Source organism: Felis catus, chromosome D2 (genome assembly GCF_018350175.1).
Source record: "Felis catus isolate Fca126 chromosome D2, F.catus_Fca126_mat1.0, whole genome shotgun sequence".
Lineage (NCBI taxonomy): Eukaryota > Metazoa > Chordata > Mammalia > Carnivora > Felidae > Felis > Felis catus.
This window is the reverse complement of record NC_058378.1, coordinates 51798796-51819681: the sequence shown is the minus strand read 5'-3', so window position 1 is coordinate 51819681 and position 20886 is coordinate 51798796. Positions and strand designations below refer to the sequence as shown.

Below are 20886 nucleotides of genomic sequence, written 5' to 3'. Positions count from 1 at the left end.
TCAGATTCTGTGTCTCCCTCTTTCTCTGACCCTCCCCTGTTCATGCTCTCTCTGTCTCAAAAATAAATAAATGTTAAAAAAAAAAATTAAAAAAAAAAAGTCTAGATTGTCGGATATAAGTATGGCTTTTCCAGCTTTCTTTTGCTGATCATTAGCATGATAGATGGTTCTCCATCCCCTTACTTTCAATCTGAAGGTGTCTTTAGGTCCAAAGTGAGTCTCTTGTAAACAGCTTATAGATGGATCTTGTTTTCTTATCCATTCTATTACTCTGTGTCTTTTGATTGGAGCATTTAGTCCATTGATGTTTAGAGTTAGTACTGAAAGATATGAATTTATTGCCATTATGTCGCTTGTAGAGCTGGAGTTTCTGGTGGTGTTCTCTGGTCCTTTCCAGTTTTTGTTGCTTTTGGTCTTTATTTATTGTTTTTTATTTTTATTTTTTCATCTTTTCTCCCCTCAGAGAGTCCCCCTTAAAATTTCTTGCAGGGCTGGTTTAGTGGTCACGAACTCCTTTAATTTTTGTTTGTCTGGGAAACCTTTTATCTCTCCTTCTATTTTGAATGACAGCCTTGCTGGATAAAGAATTCTTGGCTGCATATTTTTCTGATTCAGCACATTGGATATATCCTGCCACTCCTTTCTGGCCTGCACATAACCCTTCTACCCCTATTTCTCTCTCTTCCTCTTCTAGGACCCTTATGATTCTGATGTTGTTCCTTTTTAATGAGTCACTGATTTCTCTAATTCTTAAATCGTGCTATTTTGCCTTAATCTCCCTCTTTTTTTCTGCTTCATTATTCTCCATAAGTTTGTCCTCTGTATCACTGATTCTCTGTTCTGCCTCATCCGTCCTTGCCACTGTGGCCTCCATTCGAGATTGCAGCTCAGTTATACCATTTTTTATTTCATCCTGACTAGCTTTTACTTCTTTTATCTCTGCATAAAGGGATTCTAATCTATTTTCGACTCCAGCTAGTATTCTTACTATTGTGATTCTAAATTCTGGTTCAGACACCTTTCTTGTATCTGTGTTGTTTAAGTCCCTGGCTGTTGTTTCTTCCTGCTCTTTCTTTTGGGGTGAATTCCTTCGTTTCATCATTTTGAAGGGAGAAAAGGAATTAATGAGGTAGAAAAATTAAAATAAAAAATTGAAATTAAAACAATATTAAAATTAAAAAATTAAAAACAAGCACACACACACACAATCAAATAAATGATGCTAGATCCTAGGTGTGTTTTGGTCTGGGTGTTCAAAGTGGCTTGATAGACTAGAGAAAAAAGGGGGGAAAAAAGAAAAATTGTTTGAGTATTTGAAAAAAATGAATACACTGAAGTAGACTAAAATGAAATGATTGCAGTAAAATAGAATTTGAAAAAATTTACACAAAAGTAAAAAATACAGTAGAAAAAAATTAAAGAAAAATATTTTTAATAAAAATTGAAAATAGAAATGAATTTTTTTTCCATATTCAAGAAAAAGAAGAAAAACAAAAAAGAGAAAAAAGGAAAAAAAACAAAGAAAATTGGGCAGACTGGCTAACAGACTGAAATACGACTTAAATTACTTCATTTTCCACTAGAAATCAAACTATGAAGTGCTTTATAGTCCATAAACTAAGCAGCAGTGAGACTTGTGTTCTTGAAGAGCGAGGTTGGCCCAGTTGGGTGTGGCTTAGTGTAATGGTTCCGTTCTCCACTAGATGGCGCTGCTTAGCTTACTGGGGTGGATTGTTATGGCGCTTGTAGGTGCATATACACCAGAGTGGTGAAAATTGCGTCACCCAGCTACCCAGTCTCTACTATTGGAACTCTGTTCTCCTCAATCAGCAACTGTGCACCTGTCCTTTGTCCTCGGCTTCCGTCCACTCCCTGCTTTTACACAGTCCATGACCAAGCCCCAGGCAGCACCTCCCTCCCGAGTTTTGTCTCAGATGTGGCTGTTTTTCCTGGCCCCTTTCATCTGAGGGACTGTGGCTTTGACCCGTTCAGCACCTATGTGGAGGGTCTCACCGAGCAATGGCCGGGTGCTGGTCGCACCCAGGAGCGCTTGCAGGACCGTGCTGCTGCAGATGCCCAGAGACTGTCACCAGGTGCCAGCCTGCCCCAGAAAAAGTTTGCGAAATAGTGTAGCAGCAGCATTTCAAGGATTATGAGAAATCACAACACACATCTGGCACCAGGCTTCACCCTTAATGACCTTGTTCCAGCACCAGTGAATGTGGCTGTTCTCTGGGGTCTGCTAGGACCAGATGGCCTCACATCCTCTACCAAATGTCCTTCCAGCAGTGGAACTGGTTATCCCCATGTGGCCTGAGAACCTCCCAGACCCCACTCTGCTCCTGGGGATTCGCCCTTCCCAACAGAGCACCTCCAGGTATCAGCTGTGGAGTTTCAGACTCTGTGCTCCCTGTTTATAGTCTTAATGGAATTTAAACTTTCTCCTTTCTCCCTTTTTAGTTCAGTCCCTGTGGCTGTTTCCAATTTTCCACTTTCTCTCCAGCTGCTTTCAGCGGGGGGTACTTTTCCCATATTCTCTCCCATGGTCTCCGCCCTCTCTCTGCATGCAAAGCAGCTCCCTGTCCTCTGCGGCTTCTCTGTCCCCAAGTTCATCTCTCCATGCCATGTACCTGCTGAATTCTGTGGTTCAGGCTGTGCAGATTGTTGTGTTAATCCTCAGATCAGTTTTCTAGGTGTGAAGGATGGTTTAGTGTTGGTCTGGCTGTATTTCATGGATGTGAGACACACAAAAAACCTCCATGCTGTTCTGCCATCTTGGCTCCTCCCCAAAGTCATTTTTTTTTAAAAAATTTTTTTTTTCAACGTTTATTTATTTTTGGGACAGAGAGAGACAGAGCATGAACGGGGGAGGGGCAGAGAGAGAGGGAGACACAGAATCGGAAACAGGCTCCAGGCTCTGAGCCATCAGCCCAGAGCCTGACACGGGGCTCGAACTCACGGACCGCGAGATCGTGACCTGGCTGAAGTCGGACGCTTAACCGACTGCGCCACCCAGGCGCCCCAAAGTCATTTTTTTTTAAAGTAAAGTCTCTAGGGGGTGCCTGGGTGGCTCAGTAGGCTAAGCATCCTACTCTTGATTTCAGCTTAGGTCATGGTCTCATTGTTTGTGAGTTCGAGCCCCAAGTTGGGCTCTGTGCTGACAGCTTGGAGCTTGCTTAGGATTTTTGCTCTCTCTCTCTCTCTGCCCCTCCCCTGTGCTCATTCATGCTCTCTCCCTCTCTCTCAAAATAAATAAATAAACTTAAAGAAAGAGTAAATTTTCTATAGTTTTATAGAAACTTACTTAGATCACCTTGTCCCAAGTGGATTGCTAAGTGATTTCATATTTAATAGTCTCACCTTACTTTCTAAAGATAAAATAAGGTAGGGTGGGACTCTACAATATTTGAGCTAACTTAACTTGATTCAAAGACTGTGAATTTGACAAATAAGTCACATTCTCTTTCATTCCCTCTCTGCAATCTCACTTTCAGAAGGAAATGAGCTCACCGTATAGTTAAGTCTGTTTTCGCGTAGCCATCATACTGAGTGCTTCTCTGCAGAGCGTGCATATCCAGCTCAGGACTTCCACAGACCAGAATTTCAACCTCTTCTGGACGAAGCAGCTGCCGACAGTCATTTCCCCAAAATAATAATAAAAAGTGATGATTAAAAAAGTGAAATTGGAACTATCTTCCCTGAATCAAATTACAAAACATGTCTTCTAGTAAATCAAGCCATTTTAGTTAAGGAAAAATCTCCATTTTTATTTTTCTACCGAGGTTAAGATATTTTTGCTTCTGAAAGTTTATAAATCTTGTCAAACTATTAGGCTCTCCATTTTGCAAATAGTAATTAGCTGTTTGCCAGAAAAACAAGCAGATGACTAAGCATGAATCCAAATTACAATTCTCCCCCCCACAGCCTGCTTGAAACTCTGAGTTACTCCAGCCTCCTCCCGATACCCCACGCACCTTCTAGGTGCATGCAGAATTTGGGTACTTGGGTTACAGTCTGTCTCATGTCGCCTACTTGTTTTTTCACCCATATAAGTTGTCTCCCACCTAAAGAGATTAAAACTTAAGAATAGAGACCATGCTACGCCATTTCATTCTTATTTTCCCTCCTTCCACCCCCACAACTACCAGTGCGTCACAGCCAAAATCCACTTAGAACTCAATAAAGTGCTCCATTTTCAAAGGTGTTTTTAACAACAAGTATGTGACAAAGGTTACTCTAAAACAAGCTCTCTTCTATAAAAATAACTCAAATGGAAGACCTTACTCCAAACCCTCATAATAAAACCGAGGGGAGATACAAGTGGCATGATGCAGTGCACCCTACGTAGCTTGGGTGGAGAGCAGTGCTTCTTTAGAAAGCTATGCTTTTATCTTAGGATATTTCCGACACAGTGTTCTATATAGCAGCTGACCCATATTCACATAGCTAAGGCAAGCCAAACCAACGAGAGTTCATCATGATTCTGAAGACAAACTATTTCCTATGGGTAAATGATAACTCCAAGCTGCAGCCAGAAGCAGTTTCAATATGTTCCTTAATCAGAAGAAGTTGTGGCTTTCACCCGGGAGCTTATGTGTTGACTCCGTTAAGACCTTGAGCCTATGGGATCTCTTCATCTACTCTTGAGGAAAATTCTTAAAGCCCCAAAAGAGACAGTATAAGACACAGCACAAGGAAAGAAAAATAGAGTTGATTGGCCTTTTTTCCTATTAGAGAATTAAGGCTGAAATGAGAAAACTCTTTTTATTTCTAGCTCTACCTTTAAAAAGTAGAAATTATTTTCTATTTTAGAAGCTTATCTATTAAAATACTTAAGGACTTATTTGTCAATATTATAGTATTACAAAACCTAATTAAAAGCCTAAGTTAGTTTTAAACTCACCATCAGGGCATTTGAAGCACACACACTATGAAATCCATAATAAAATGCAGCAAACTGCTTATAGATGGATTTGTTGAGAAGAAAGTCAACATAAAGCTGTACATATTCTGGAAAGCAATTTTACATCTGTTAAACAGTAAAAGTAAATGGTAAACATTAATGCATTTTAATTAAGAAATGGTATCTAACTTACCTTTCCTATTTTGATTGGTAACTGGAATTTTATCACCACCTGGCTTTAAATTATAGGACTTAATTATTCCAAATTCTTCTTGAAAAACCTGATGGGAGATTCCAACACACGGTATTTATTGCTATGGTTAATTTAATAGTAGGATTCAGTGAACTGGTCTGTGACATTTAAGAACAGTTTTCTTCCTGGTTTTAAATATAGAAACTACAGGGACAAATCCTCTCTGTTGAATACGGTTAAACACCTAACAGCTGTTCATAAACTTGTGTGGCCATTTAGATAATACACAGGTCTTTGGAGCTTTTGGAGCTATGTGGATTACTCTGATTTCCGTCTCCCAATTATTGTTAGGGGAATGGAAATGAGACCATTTTGGCCTGAACCATTAGTTCCTGCTTCTAACTTTTTTCTTGTAAATATTTAGTCATTTTTGAGAGGTGGTGGGGGGGGGAGAGGAGGGGGAAGGGATGAGAGGGGAAGGGGCAGAGAGAGAGGGACAGAGGATCTCAAGCGGGCTCTGTGCTAACAGCAGCAACAGCAAGACTAATGTGGGGCTTGAACTCACAAACCGTGACATCATGACCCAAGACGAAGTTAGATGCTCAACTAACTGAGCCACCCAAGTGCCCCATGCTCCTATCTTCTTGTATGAAGCTAAAATAGAGGCTTATTTTTATTTTTGTTTGAGAGAAAGAGAGAGCATGCATGCACAAGACAGGGAGGGGCAAAGAGAGAGGGAGAGAGAGAATCCCAAGCAGGCTCTGCACCACCAGCCCAGAGCCCGACCTCATGAACCATGAGGTCATGACCTGACCCGAAACCAAGAGGTGGACGCTTAACTAACAGGGTCACCCAGGCTTCCCGTTTGTTTCTTTTAGTTTTTATTAGGAGAGGCTTATTTTTAGAAGCTGAAAACTGTGAAAAAGTAACTGAGTCAAGGAAATATGACAGTTGCCTAGCAGAGTCATAGGAATTTCTTTAGGCACTCTCTTGACTGCTCATCTACAGGTGTCTACTTCACTGTCTCTGCTTTATCGAGTTAAGATCCTTTATGACAAGGAATGGTGTGTACTGATTAATCCTTGTTCATCTTTTCTAATGATAGGTGTTAAATAACAAATGGCATTTTTTCATATATGAAATACATGGTTAACAGAAAGCTATCTGCCTTTAATAGTACCTGGAATGTTGAATAGAAATCTTCTTCAACATTGCCTTCATATGATAGGAGTTCACTTAACCCATGGGCCAACTCCTGTAAAAAGAAATCTGTTACCCGTGTTTTTAAATCAAATAACGTTACCTAAAATAGTTAAGCATGTCTACTTCAGTTAACTTACATGTGAGTAGAGTCGATACACTCCAATTTTGAACTAAAGGTAATATTTGGGATATATTTTCCAGGGAATGTAATGTTTGTTAGTGATTTCTACGACATAAAAGGCTTGGAAAAACTCACTAGAAAAAGTCATATAAGAGGAAAACATCCAGTTGAGATGATGGAGGCATGACTCTGGGATCTGTTCTTAGGTAGCAAGAAGCGCAGTTTCCATAGTAAATCACTGCTTTCTGCAACATTACTCCTTACGATTTGTAGTATTTAAAAAATCTGCTGTATTACGATTCATCTTTTAAGCATAAATACACACAGTTCATATATGTTAAGTGGTTCCTACATTTGTTACAGTGCTCTCCTCTCCCCCCAAAAAGTGAGAACAGTGGAAGAAATAGTTTCCTGTAACTCATGTTATCCATGAACAAATATTTACAAACAGAAAAATTAATGCATTATTTAAAAATTTTTCACGTTTTATGAAAAACATTATAGTTTAATTTATTTTAAATTATTAGAAGAAAAGGTAAACAACAGAATAGTTAGATTTTACATACATAATACATTTTCCATTCCATTAAAGTCAGAAAATTTTATACAAATCTAGGCTGGCACAGATTTGGTATGCTTGTCATCCTTCAATTATTAATAAAAATTATGGATGCTGAAAATTATAATTGGGAGTTTGAAATTTGTAAGAACTCCAGGGACTAGTAGGTGAACCCAAGGGAAAGGACTTCTCATCTTTCACAGGTGAAACTTTTAATGACAAAGTTAATAGGTCATGAAGTTATATATTCAGATCTGTTTTATTTAGGACTACAGGCCCTTTATTTCCAGACTTTGTAGTTTCAAACCCCTATTTTTGTGGAGAATTTTTTTTTTTACCTGTACTGTCAGTCTTACACTCTTAACTATAATATACTATTTCTAAAATATTAGTTACCCACATAAACTTTTTATGATTTTGTAAACGTGTAATTAAAGAAAGAGTATGTGAAGATACTGAATACTATTTTTATACACCATTTGAATACCCTGGTCTTGTTTAATACAACATATTCGGGAGTGACTTAAGCAGAAGAGATATTACAGTTGCTGATTCAAGGTTATTCTGGACTCTCTTCTATTCTCATCTAACACCCTCAAGTGTAATTTTCACAAGACTGTGTTGGGAAGATTTCTTATTGTTGCCACTGGACAATTCTAGTGCTTTGTCCAAGGAAACAGTTGAGTATTACTGCACTTATTACTGTATTTATTAACAGCACACACTAGGCTCCATCGTTGAATATTTCACTTACTTTCTGTACTTTTCATCCTGTGTTCACATACACTGTCCTTAAATTAAGAAACCTGTCTACTTCTACATGTTTTTCTTTGCTTTCCTGTTACTCTTCTTAGAAACATACAGTGTACAAATGGGTAAACAAAGATTTGAATAAAAAAGCATTAAAAATTTTTATGGATATATTTACCCCATGTGAAATGGAAATTAGGTAGCAACTTTTAATAGGTGCTATTAATAAATAATCCATTCATAAAAATTAAAAAAAAATTACCCACATTCCACTACTCTAACACAGCAGTTTTTCTACATCCTTTTAATCTTGATTAATGCATGTATAGAAACTTAATTTCTTCTACAGCTGATCTCCTGGTATATGCAGAATCTTGATTCATTAAAGAGCCAACATAAGAATATGAAATTAGTGCAGTGAAATCTTCAGCTCCATAATATAAAACAATGTTTTGGTACGGTTATTCATAAAATATCCATTATTATTGACAACAACAACAATAAAATTGGACCTAAATGAGCCAAATTTGAATAACTTTAATCATAAAATTAGGTGATTTATTGGCCAAAACCAGTAATAAAATGAGAAGACTGGTAACAAATTTGACAAAAACTGGATATGTGCGACAAAAAAAAAAAATCACAAAAATCTAAAATGAGACAGTAACTCAGATATCAGTCTACTCCCAACATTTTACAGATAAAAAATTAAGTGAATCATCCAGAGTCATAGCTAGTGTGCTGCAGATACAAGACCGTAAAAGGGAGACCTTCCAGTTTCTTAATCGGATCCTACTCTATTAACTTGGGTAAACTCTCATATCATACTTTTTTTTCTAACTACTAAGTCTAATAAAAATGTGGTTTTATGCTCTTAATTGAAAATACCCCAAACTAACTTCCAAAAATGTGCCTGGTATCAACCCACTGAGGAGTATGAAGAGTAGTTTTCTAACCAAACACGTGTTCTGGACGCGTTTCTCAACTTTCACAGGAAGGCGCCAACCCTGCACCAAACTCATCAGACCATTAAAACACCGGGGTATTTAGACAGGAATACTTAGCAACAGAGATTCTCCACATCTAGGCTATTTGCCAAAGACTTTACTGAGAATTTTCTGCTGACCAATAGTTATGAAAACTCAGCTGTAAAAAACATGATCATAGGGGTTTGTCAGAAGGATATGGATAGTATCCACTCCTCTACTAAATTTTAATCTTGGATTAAATCTGATGATCAGAAATCTAATTTCTGAATTGAGGAATGTTATAAGAGACAGTACCATGAAATTCATTTGTTGTCTTCATTTTAGAGACATTTTTGCAGATACTATTAACGATACTGCACAGTATCATCTTAATAAGAATCCACAGAAGTAATCAAGTACCAAGAACTTTATTATCCCATGTAATCCTCCATGTATAAGTTTTGCTATCCCATTGTTCACATAAGGAAACTAGAGTTCAGAAAGATTAAACAACCTATCCAAGTTCACAGGACTATAAGTGGCAGAGCTCACTTCAAAGCCTGTTCCACTATGCTGCAAGAGGTTAGGGGTGCTGCAAAGTGGGTGATGTGTCTCTATGAGGAAGGAGAAAGACGAAAAAGGAGATGGGTTCCAAAGGTAGAGAGAAACCATATTTAAAAATAAGAATAGCATTAGAAGGAGAAAGGCTTCAGGTAGAAGAGAGATGATTTAGCATTAAGGAATAAGATGCTAATGACTTTATACTTACAGGCATAATTTGACATAAGTCGTCAGTGGTCACACTGCAGATGCCTACTGGTGTATTCTGATCACTAGGAATGATGGGAGGGCTCAACAGTTTCTTGTAACAGCAGGGGGGGAAACGAATATCCAAGGTAATGCTGTTATAAACAGCTAGTCCCATAAGCTATGCATACTGAATGTTAAGCATTAACATAAAATCCATGACAACAAAGGAGTTTTGAATTATGCATCAGTATATTTCTTGCACAATTTTTTCAGATCTAACACCAACTTTAATTAATCCCACATACTTCCTTTCCTTTATTTTCCATAATGTAATTCCTTGATTACCAAAAGTCATGTGAAAAGAGGGAAGGGTTCAGGTGACAGTATTTGATGATTTCCCTAGAAAAATTCATCTAAGATCACAGTAGATAACAACTTCAGACATTTCATAAATTGTTTAACATACAAGGAAACATTTTCTAAATTTAAACAATTTTGGTGATAAGTAGCAGCAATTTACTCAGAACTCGATGCAGAACACACTACTAATTCTGGTGATCATTTTGCTATTTTAAAACTAACTACAGACTATGTAAAGACAGCTGAACTGAATAAACCATATGGATACACGCACACACATGCTACTGGTAAGCTAATAAGACGATCAGTCTCCTACAGAAATAGTTGAAAAGGCTTTATTACCTGGAGTTTACTCAAAGTGCTGAAGTTAAAAAGCTATAGATGTTATATATCTAAACCCTGCCCCACTATATATTATTTATTACTTATATGGCAGAATTTAACTTATCCATTTGCTGAAAGAGGGTTTAAAAATTTTTTTTCAATGTTTATTTATTCATTTTTGAGAGAGAGAGAGAGAGAGAGAGAGAGAGCGAGCGAGCGAGCGAACATGCGCACAAGCAGGGGAAGGACCAAGATAGAGACACAGGATCGAAGCAGGCTCCAGGCTCTGGACGGTCAGCACAGGCCCCAACTTGGGGTTTGAACCCACAAAAAGAGGGGTTTTAAATGTCATATTTCAACGATCAAATAAAGACTATATCAAGTTATTAAGGAAATCATTAATTTTATAGGCTCAAAAGGAAATCTAAACATATGAGCTGGCTAAATTACTGAAAATAATTTTTAGAAATTGGAAGGGGCGCCTGGGTGGGTCAGTCAGTTAAGCATCTGACTCTTGATTTCAGCTCAGGTCATCATCTCACAGTTGTGAGATCGAGCCCCAAGTTGGGCTCTGCACTGAGCACGGAGCCTGCTTAAGATTCTCTCCCTCTTGTGCACGTGTGTGTTGTCTCTCTCAAAAAAAATTTTTTTAATCGGAAGACAAGCAGTATTTCAATTTACTAAGGCAGAACAAAAGTTAATAATAATTTAAGGAATTGATAAGTTATTTTATAGGTAGCCATATCGACAGAGACTGAGCAGTGTATTCAAGGGACAGATACTGAAAATGAGCTATAACATACTTCTATAATTGTGATAATAACAATGATAATGACCATAATATAATTATAGTTACCATTTATGATCATCTACCAGAGTGACAAGTTCCAAGCATTTTTGATTAAAAATTTAAAAAAAAATCGTAACTCTGAAGGCAGGTTTTTAAGAGTAGGCTCGTAAGATTTGCTACAGGGCACTTTCATATGCAGAGTACAGTGTTTCATTTCACAGTAAGTCAGCTGCGCTGGTTGAAGCAGGGGCGAGGCAAGGATAGGGAGGTTCTGCTGGGCCACTGAGGGAGGCATCATGTAGTGCAAACAGGGTAGGGTTTGAATACCATGCGTCAATGCCCTTTTTGGTAAAAGCCATTCTAGTTTTTAAAAACTGGTATACTATGGCTCTTCATGCAATCTTCGAAACATTTTATAATTATTGTTATAGGTTTCCTTATAACATTTCTTGTAAACTCCAAAGCCTTACTGTATATAAAAATGAACTATCTGGAATGCAATGCTGTCAGAACTACTAGCACAACAAATCTTTGGAACTGAAATTTATAAAGTGAAAATACGTTATGGAACCAACTACATCTTCTCAATTGTCATGTGTGTTCTCAATTTTTACTTCTTCTCACCTTTGGTAGATCTCTCACCTACGTACATGATCACAATCCATGTGATCTCACAACCATCTCACATTTTTCCTATATATTATCGTGCTTTTTGGGCATCAATCTCACTTTCCATAGTTTTGTCATGTGTGTGCATGTGAGATAAAGACACATAATAATGAGATAGTAGTGGCTATAATAATCTAATTTAGATTTAATAAATTAACTTGAAATACGCAGCATATGTAAATATGCTTACTGTGCTTGCTCTTTTGGGTAATGATTGGATAGAAACTAATGCCTATTTGCCAAAGAAGCTAATTAGTAAGCTCATGACTTAATGTATAATACCATTCTAAAAATGTGATGGCTAAGTAAGCTCTAATACTTCATTATAAATATTAGAAAGTCAAAATATCACCCAAATCTAAGCTGTGATAAAAATGTAAAGTATAATAAACATATATATCAGGGAATTCAAATAGCTCATACTCATAGTATAGTGAGAAGCATCTGTGACTCAGGCCTTCAATGAAACTGGAACATGCAACAAATGATTACTGTAGATAATACAAAATAAAACCATAGGTCTAAGAACTGGTAAGCGTTCTGTTTTGTGGAACTTGGCACTTCAGACCTTTGGACATAACAACATATACAAAATTTCAAATTAAGTTTATTCTCTTAATGTGTGGTTTTTCTCCCTACTACCTTTTCTTCCATCTACTCTCTCAGTTTTAATATACAATCCTCAGGATGTATTACAAGTATAAGAGACATTCCAAGCCCTCTCTAAGGTCATTCCTGACTGCTGAAGGTGTCCTCCCTAACTCCTGGGGTGCCCTCTGCTTCAATCAAGGCCCCCCACACTGCTCTGTAACAAGCCCAGCACAATGCAGCCTGTTTTCTAGCCATTCTCCCAGTCACTCCAGCCCTGTGCTAATCAGATAGAATGGTTCCATTTTTAAATCTCTATCTTGCCTGGGAAGAATACACTGACCCTTCCTTCTCCAAACTCCTTACAACTTCGTGTCAAATAATCATGTGACTCTGAGAATTGATGACCTTGAATTGGCGGTCATCTGCCCATCTAGAGGGTAACCTTCTTAAAGGTGGATATTCTTCTCTCTTTTAAGCTAGTTATCTCCAGTGCTAGCTCACTTATTTACTCTTCCCTCCTTTCTTCCACCGATGATTATATTTCTTAGAATTAAAAGAGCTAATGCGGTAGGTATCTTTTCCAATCTCCTACCCAATGCAGGAATGCCATCTTCAATACACCGGAGAAGCATCAGAGGATGGCACAGAGGATGTAAATTAATTTACATAATTAAAAAAACACTTTAAATAACAACATATACTTTAAATATTCCCACTCTATTCAATTTAAAATTTTTATGGATGTCTCAGGATTTGGGGGAATATTAAAGACGTAGATTTAATTTCCACAATTTCAATTTATTAAACTCAGTGAAATAAGCACAAGGTAAAAGGACAGAAAAATAGTTCATTATGAATGGGAAAGATACTTTTGTTTTAAAAATATCTTAATTTTCTAATAATTTAAATAATATATGAAACAAGAACTGTTTTTATTTTGAGATCATGTTTTCAGAGAAAAATATAAAAAAATTCATAATTCCTTTCAATTAAGTCTGCTGACATATAACTGTGATATACTGTGATACTGCAAATGATTAAAAGTCTATTAGCAAATTTGACAAGAATATTTAATCTGCAAGACTTAATGAGAAGTTTTCCAAAATTCTGATAAAATTTAAAATTTCTAGTCTACTAGCACCTCCTAGTGGAAAGTTTAAAGGATACAATTCCAACCAATCGGAATTCAGAATAGTTATCACATTTAAAACTGCTAAACCAATGGCAGTGTGAATCCTTGTGATATGTAAACATGCCTGGAAAAAAAAAAAAGAAACATTTCATTAACATGACTGATTAAAAAAAATCAAAGTACTAAAAATGTACATGATATCTCCACTATTAGAAGCAAAACATTTCAGCAACAGTTATTGTTATAAACCATCTTTCATGGTAAAATATATAAAATATATACACAAAGAGTATGTAAGAACCTTTTACTGTTTATTGGTATCCTGAACCAAGGGTATATATGCATTAAAAAGATAGAAACTAAATTAATCAGTTGATTTTCTTTTATAAAAACAATGTATAATTTATAAGTTATGATCAAAATTAATTATGAAGATTATCTGGAGATTTTAATTTATCCATGTCATCTCTATTTTCCATTGCCAGAAAGAGGTTATATCTACATATATATAAAATAAAAAGTAAGAAAAACACTTAAAACTGTTTGAAGAAAAATATTTTATAGATACTAAGGACTGTATAGGTGTTTTCTCTAAATAAAAAATAAAATTTAAATTTCAAGTGTGCTTTTGTCTTAAAAAATTAATGAATTCTTATTTATGAAAATGGCTCACAATCTAACGAAAAAGCCCTCAGCTATTAGTGTAAGGCAAGCTGCCATCTTGTTTCTAATTCTGAATGTTCTTTTTTCAATGACAAATTTTCATGAGTTTGATTTATTCAGGAAAGAGGTGGATGTTGCCTTGCAAATATATACTTACAGTCTTTATACATTTTGTGTATGATTCCCAGTAAGGTAACAAACATTTTGATCATCAATTTGGTCACTTTTAAAAATATAAACAAAAATCCTTAAATTATTCAACATTTTTGGTTGACAAAAAAAAAACAAAAACAAAAACCTATAAAGTCATAGGGTAGGTGAAAAATAAGTCACTACTTGAATCTAACAATTATGAAGAAACACCAGTTCATAAAAATTAAATGCTCACCATAATCTGGATGAAAAATTTGGCGAATTAGAAGAAGGAACCATTCTTTGGTCAAGCCACCCATATCCAAACCAGCTTCCCCTACAAACGTAACTTTCAACTTCTTTTTTAAGTCTGCTCTTTTCCGGGTTAACTATTTAAAGAAATTATATTATAGAGAAGAACAAAGAGCAGTAAAAAGGAAATTAACTTTTTCAATTCTGGGAAATGTGGTAAGCAATCTTTATCTTTCTTTACAATGTCATAAAACTCACTCCATTCATCCATTCATCCAGTAATTTGTCAGATACTATGCGAATTAAGCATGATTATGTCTGTCATATAGATTAACAGAAAGATTAAGAGAGATCAAGTACTTTGCCCAAAGTTACTGTCGCCTGGGTTCCTACACTGCCTCCAAGATTTTAATTTAACAGGTTATATCATAAAATAATTTCCTTTTCTTTAACTTTCCTTCCTGATTTTAAAAATCACATAATGACATCAGCCATTATCTTATAACAGCCACATGAAGATCTGGCTGAAGCACTGTAAACACATGAAGCTCTGTGATATACACACATACATACAATCAAAGTACCTCTGAGCCTGAGTATACTTAATATACCCTGTAGGTCAGACCTCTATAGATGAGTAATCTCAGGCCTAGGGAAGTTAAAATGACTTGTTACCCACCCAACCAGTAACAAAGGTGGGTCTAGAATCTAAGTTACATATTCAGAAACACGAATTACTCATTTTCAGTGTTCAACACAAAATCCTTTTCTGGGGAGTTAACAACAAACCATTAAGAAACATAAATAATGAACATAAGGCTTAATTGTGAATACACGACTGATTTTAACTATGGTATCAAAATATAAGGATGCACACCTACTGGCATACAGAAATGAAAAACAGATTACTAAGATTTCAGTAATACACCATGTTGTAGAATTTATGTAAAGTTTTAATCAATTAGTTCCATGTTGGAATAAATGATCTATACCTCATCAAGCGAATCACTAACCAGATGTGTCCGTCTTACTTTCATATTTAGAAATAGCATGTTCATATCAGGTCTCTGTCTTCGAGATACTTTATCCACCAGACTTTGCTGATTAAAAAAGAAAAGCAAACATTTTACTTTTTAGTTTTTACTTAGACTATAATTTCATTTAAAACATTTAAGCACTTGACTAAAAATCAGTTGTATCCTTCTCTATGCCCTCTCTCATATAAATATTTTCATAAACTCAATCATACAAATTATTATTATTATATATTTATATATTTTTTTCATTTTGAAATAATTATAACCAAACGGGGTCCAAAAGGGAGGACCAAAAATAATTCACCTTCTATAGTAAAGTATGTTGCATATCAGTTTCCATATGTCTCATCTTTTAAATGGTAAGTCTTTCTGTCCAATAGATACAAACAAAGTGGGAACATTTGAAATGAGGTACATACTACTGATGACAAGCTTGGCTTAAGCTTTTTAAATAGTACTGAATTTACTCTAAAAGCACAATTAGTCTACTTTTAGAAAATAATATGTCAACATTTATCAGAAACATTAATAAGGTCCATACCCTTTGTCCCAATAATTCCAATTCTGGGAATTCTAAACACAAAAACTATTTTATACAGTGAGATGTTCATCACAGCATCACCTATAAAAGTGGAACTTTAGAAATATTCTATATATGTATTTATATAATGGAATCTAATACTATTAAAATGGATGGTTATAATTATATAAATACCATGAAAATATTCAAGAAAGGTACAAGTGAAAAAATAAGGGAACAAAAGTGTGTATACAAAATGGTTTCAACTCTATTGCCTTTTAAAAATAATACAGAGAAGGAATAGCAGAAGAAAATTTACCAAAATATTAACAATTGTTATGTTTGGCTAATGGAAATGTAATTTAAAAAAAATCTTTTTTTCATGGTTTTTCAAAATATAAGTAATGAGTATGTAAAAAACATTAAAGATACCTATTAGAAATACATAAATATCTATCATATAGCATCTACAAGCTTGTATAATTTATTTAATTAATTTTATATAATTTATCTAAATAATTTTTATCAGACTACTTCATCTTCTTTGGTAGCAAAGGAAAATTACAGACTAGAGATGAACATTTCAGACATTTTAAATACATGCAGCAAAGTGCTTTAGTAGATAAAATTTTAATACCAAAAATCTACATAACACTATACTCACGATTTTATAGATTACTATAATAAAACACTCTAATTCAGAGCACTTCATCTCCGTATTTCCAATTCTAAAGACTTTTACTTTTTATTTTTGTTTCCTATTTTAGAAATTTTATTCTTTTTAAAAATTTATTTGTCTAAGTGATATAACGTACAGCATAGGGAATATAGTCATGACACTGTAAAAACTTCATATGGTGACAGATGGCAACTAGACTTATCATGGCGATCATTTCATAATGGGTAAAAATATCGAATTACTATGATATACATCTAAAACGAATAGGATACTGTTTGTCAGTTACACTCCAATTAAAAAAATTATTTTATTTTATTTTTTTTTAGTTTCACATTTACAGGGTAAATATTAGTTAACATACAGGGTAATATTAGTTTCAGGTGTAGAATTTAGTGACTCATCACTTATATACAAACCCAGTGCTCATCACAAGTGTCCTCCTTAATGCCCATCATTCATTTAACCCATCTCCTCCAACCTCCCCTCCAGCAACCCTCAGTTTGTTCTCTATTGTTAAGAGTCTGTTTTATGGTTAACAATAAACCATAAAACCACGTTTTATGAGCCACGTTCATTTGTTTTGTTTCTTAAATTCCAAGTAGGAGTGAAATCACATGGTATTTGTCTTTCTCTAAAGGTTTTTAATGGTGTTTTTCTTCCTTCTCTGGGTCTTCCCTTTGATACTCAAAAAGATCTATACTCCTGGGGTAGTATCCTACTGTCCTCTTTCCTATGTTCTGTTCCCAGTCTAGCTCCTGGAAAGCCATAGCTCTGGAAATAATCAGCAAACAAATTTATACTAAGATGCTAATGGTAGACAAGGTTTAGTGGCTACTCCTCCCATCAGGAACTAATATTTAATAGAAAATACTTCAAACAAAAGAAGTAACCCCCAAATGGTAGAATTTGGGACACAGTCTGATGAGGAAGTTATTTTTGTTGGGCAATCTCTTTCGCAACTTCAGATAAGCTCTTGTTTACATTAACTACTTGTAAGGCTGTCTGTCCTTGGGTCAAAATGTTCACCAGTCATTAATTCCAAGTGGTGTGACAATTTACAAGTTAAAATGTTGGGAAACACCCATAATAACACATAATTCCACTTAAGTCTTCAGTCTCTACTCATTTGTGTCCATTCTCTGTGGAAGACGCCTGTGACAGCGTCTACAGCTGCCACTCTCCTTTTAATTAGAAAAAAGTTCCACAGAAGATATCTGATGTTTCAAATATGAGTGCCACAGCAGAAAACTGCTCAGAGGAACTAAGGGAAACTTCTAGCTCTTTCAGACTTTTTGTTTTTACAAATGTACAAAATCATAGCCCTAGGTAAAAAAAAGTACTAACATTGCATAAAATTGTAACTATTGGCTGCATTTATGTTCTGTTCCCAGTCTACCTCCTGGAAAGCCATCACACTGGAAATATCCAGCAAACCAAGTTCTACTAAGATGCTAATGGGAGACAAGGTTTAGTGGCATGAAATTGCATAAATGCAACTAATAGAAACTGCCAAAATGAGTAGCTCTACAGACTAATATTTGAGCCAATATCTACCCGAGATTAAGTAATAATTCTGATGCCAAATATACCTGTTTAAATTTACTTTTCAGGGGGGTACAGTGGCTTTGGAACTCCCTTGGTACACACAGGCAATAACGTTTCTTCTAATATTCTCATAGTCAGTGTAAGCTGACTCTGGGATGTCACCAGTCACTCAAATCTTTTGTCCTGCTCTGTGACAGAAAAGAATACTCACCTTCTGGGAACTGAATTACTTAAGAATAAACATTTCTTATTTTTAAAAGCATTTTGAAGTATTATAATTTATACTTTAGAATTGTTTTTATATTCTTGGACAAGACATGGAAATCATTTCTTTTTATTCTGAGGATCTCTTTTTATCTTTAGAAGACTACAGCCAACCTTTCTTCTAATTTTTAAAGTAGTGTCACGAAAGCAGATACTCCAAATATATGAGCATTTAAATATATAGTCTAGCATTCTAATAAAACAAAATCTGCTCCTTCAGAGCAGTATCTATTAGATAGATCTGTATCTATTAGATAAAATACGTAGTTTTCCTGCGCTGTGCTGAACCACAGGCGGCAGGGGTGGTGAGGATAGGCCCAGAGATCAACTTCATCCGAACGCACGATCTGCCTACAGCCAGTCTGACTACCATCCCAGTTTCTATGGGTCTCCATGCATTTTGGTTCCCTGAGAATCGATAAAATGTCTTTCACTTTTTTTGGACTTATTTCCCAGTTTCCCAACATTGTACATCTTATAACTTTCGGGTTATTTCTGTTGGATTTTCATAAAACCTAGGGAATATTGCAGTGGTTTGAGAGGTTTGCTCGTAAGGACACGCCTGGCCTTCCTATAGTTCCCACCAGTGCTCTGACGGCTGCCATGGAGCTGGAATATGGTCTCCACAGAATGGCATCCAACAAGTTCCCAGTACTTTGGATCTGTGAGAGGCTTCTAATCTTCCTGCTCTACTCATAATACAGTGAGAATTTGATGAGGGCTCTTTCTTGTATAGTGGATAGGTTTAAGCACTTCTGGGGGGAGTTAGAAAATGAATTTTACTTTGAACATTTCCTGATTATGCTAGAACAATTCACAAGACACTTGATTTATTTATTAAATTATGTACTATATTGATTATAGTCAGCATAAATACGTTTTCGTAGCTGGCTTACCCTTGCGATGCTTATCATCTGTTGCTCTGAGTCTCTTTGAATAATGATTTTTTTTGCAGCTATAGAAATAACGAATGGGTACTGACAGAAGGAAAACCTGCTCAACACATGAAAACAGAAAAAGCAAAATGGTGTATTTTTAGCAAAATTATACTAAGGGAATCTAAGGTACCCCTCCTAACAATATAAAACATTACTTTTGTATTGTGTTTTACCATTTACAAAATGATTTTATGTGTATCATCTCTTTCAATCCCCACAGCCTTGTGAAGCATAGATCATTACTAGATGCACTATGCTTTCATCCTCTAGAGCAAGCTACATCGAACGTTCTGAAACGTGCTCATCACTTACATGGTTTATACAGAAAATTTCAGTTTATGAATAGTCACCTGTAGATCATTACCTGTGAAAATATGGCCGACACCAAAACCAGGAGGCAGAAGTGCTAATGAAGGAGGATTAGGACAAAAAATTCATGTGTGGAAATTATTATAAAAATCCATTATTACATGGATATTTCTGATGTGCAAGCTTCATTGTATTTAATGATGTAGTTGAATTGAATGGTATGTATTTGTAAAGACACACAACATTATGATCAAAGGTCATGAATATAACTAACTTCCTTCCTGGATCAGAGCTGATCTTATGTTAATAAAAGAGCCACAAACTATCCCAAGAGAAATGCCTTTAGAGAGAACTACTATGGCAACCGTGACACTTCAGGAGCCAGCCTTTCACCAGAAGTGGCTGCAATCACTCCATCAGTTACAGCTGGAATCCACTCAAGTACAGTCAAACCCTGGGTGCAAAGAAGGCATTATGAGGAAAAAGGAGATAGCCCTAGTGTGAACCACAAATAAAGCAGCTTTCTCCAAGAGGCAACTGTCAATTAATAAGAGCTGTTCAGTACTAATGTGTAATAATTTTGAATCACTAAGTGCTAACTAAAAATCTGGAAATAAAACAGGTACAATGAGCTTAGCAGGATATGTAACGGTCTTATTCTGTACTTTCAAACAGTGTGTCTCAACCTTGTCCTAGTCACGCACATAGAAAAATGGTACTAAGCAAATAAACTGATGTGGCTGCTCATGGCCAAAGGTGACTTGCTCTAGGGCTCCAGGTCCCCCTCTAAGTCCAGGCTGGCTTCCCCCAAACTGAAAAGATCATAGGATCAAAACTCCCCTGTAACTCATTCTGGTACACCAATGCTGTAGCCCAGTGGTTAGAAGAGCTCTGTATTAAAAGATGTCACTGAAATATGCACAGTAACTTTTGGAATTGTTCTGTCTACAACATTACAATTATATTAAAGGTGGAGAAAAAAAGCGTCTTTGTAAAATAAGTCAGCTTTGCCAAAAGAACATCCATCAGACAGAACAAGGTCCCCAGAGACAATTCTTATCTGGTTCTGAGTGTTCAGATATGGACTGAGATATGTCCATAAGGCCAGTCTATAGTTTTGGCCAATTCTAGTAGAAAGGGTCCCTGGTGGACTGAACCAATTTATAAAGTAATCTGGGGTTTTGAGGATACTTATATCCACACTATATCTCTTAATCTCCTTTAGAATAAACAC

The 20886-nt window shown here is 35.8% G+C and overlaps 1 protein-coding gene across 6 annotated transcripts in view; it reads right to left on the bottom strand.

Moving 5' to 3' along the window:
* The window catches only part of HECTD2 (HECT domain E3 ubiquitin protein ligase 2), a 78025-nt gene that overhangs the window by 8719 nt on the left and 48420 nt on the right, over positions 1–20886 (bottom strand). The window contains exons 11-19 of one of the 6 annotated variants that reach the window (XM_045040403.1): positions 19302–19398; positions 15374–15460; positions 14365–14497; positions 13349–13437; positions 9467–9625; positions 6277–6351; positions 5097–5184; positions 4904–5010; positions 3511–3626 (exon numbers count right to left, since the gene is read on the bottom strand). In XM_045040403.1, coding sequence (XP_044896338.1) covers positions 3511–3626; positions 4904–5010; positions 5097–5184; positions 6277–6351; positions 9467–9625; positions 13349–13437; positions 14365–14497; positions 15374–15460; positions 19302–19398 — 951 coding nt within the window. Of the gene's footprint in view, positions 1–3510; positions 3627–3684; positions 4065–4903; positions 5011–5096; positions 5185–6276; positions 6352–9466; positions 9635–9949; positions 10505–13348; positions 13438–14364; positions 14498–15352; positions 15461–18185; positions 18330–19301; positions 19399–20886 lie in introns of those variants that run through there. The other 5 variants (XM_023240718.2, XM_045040404.1, XM_023240720.2 and 2 more) reach the window with 5 other exon arrangements.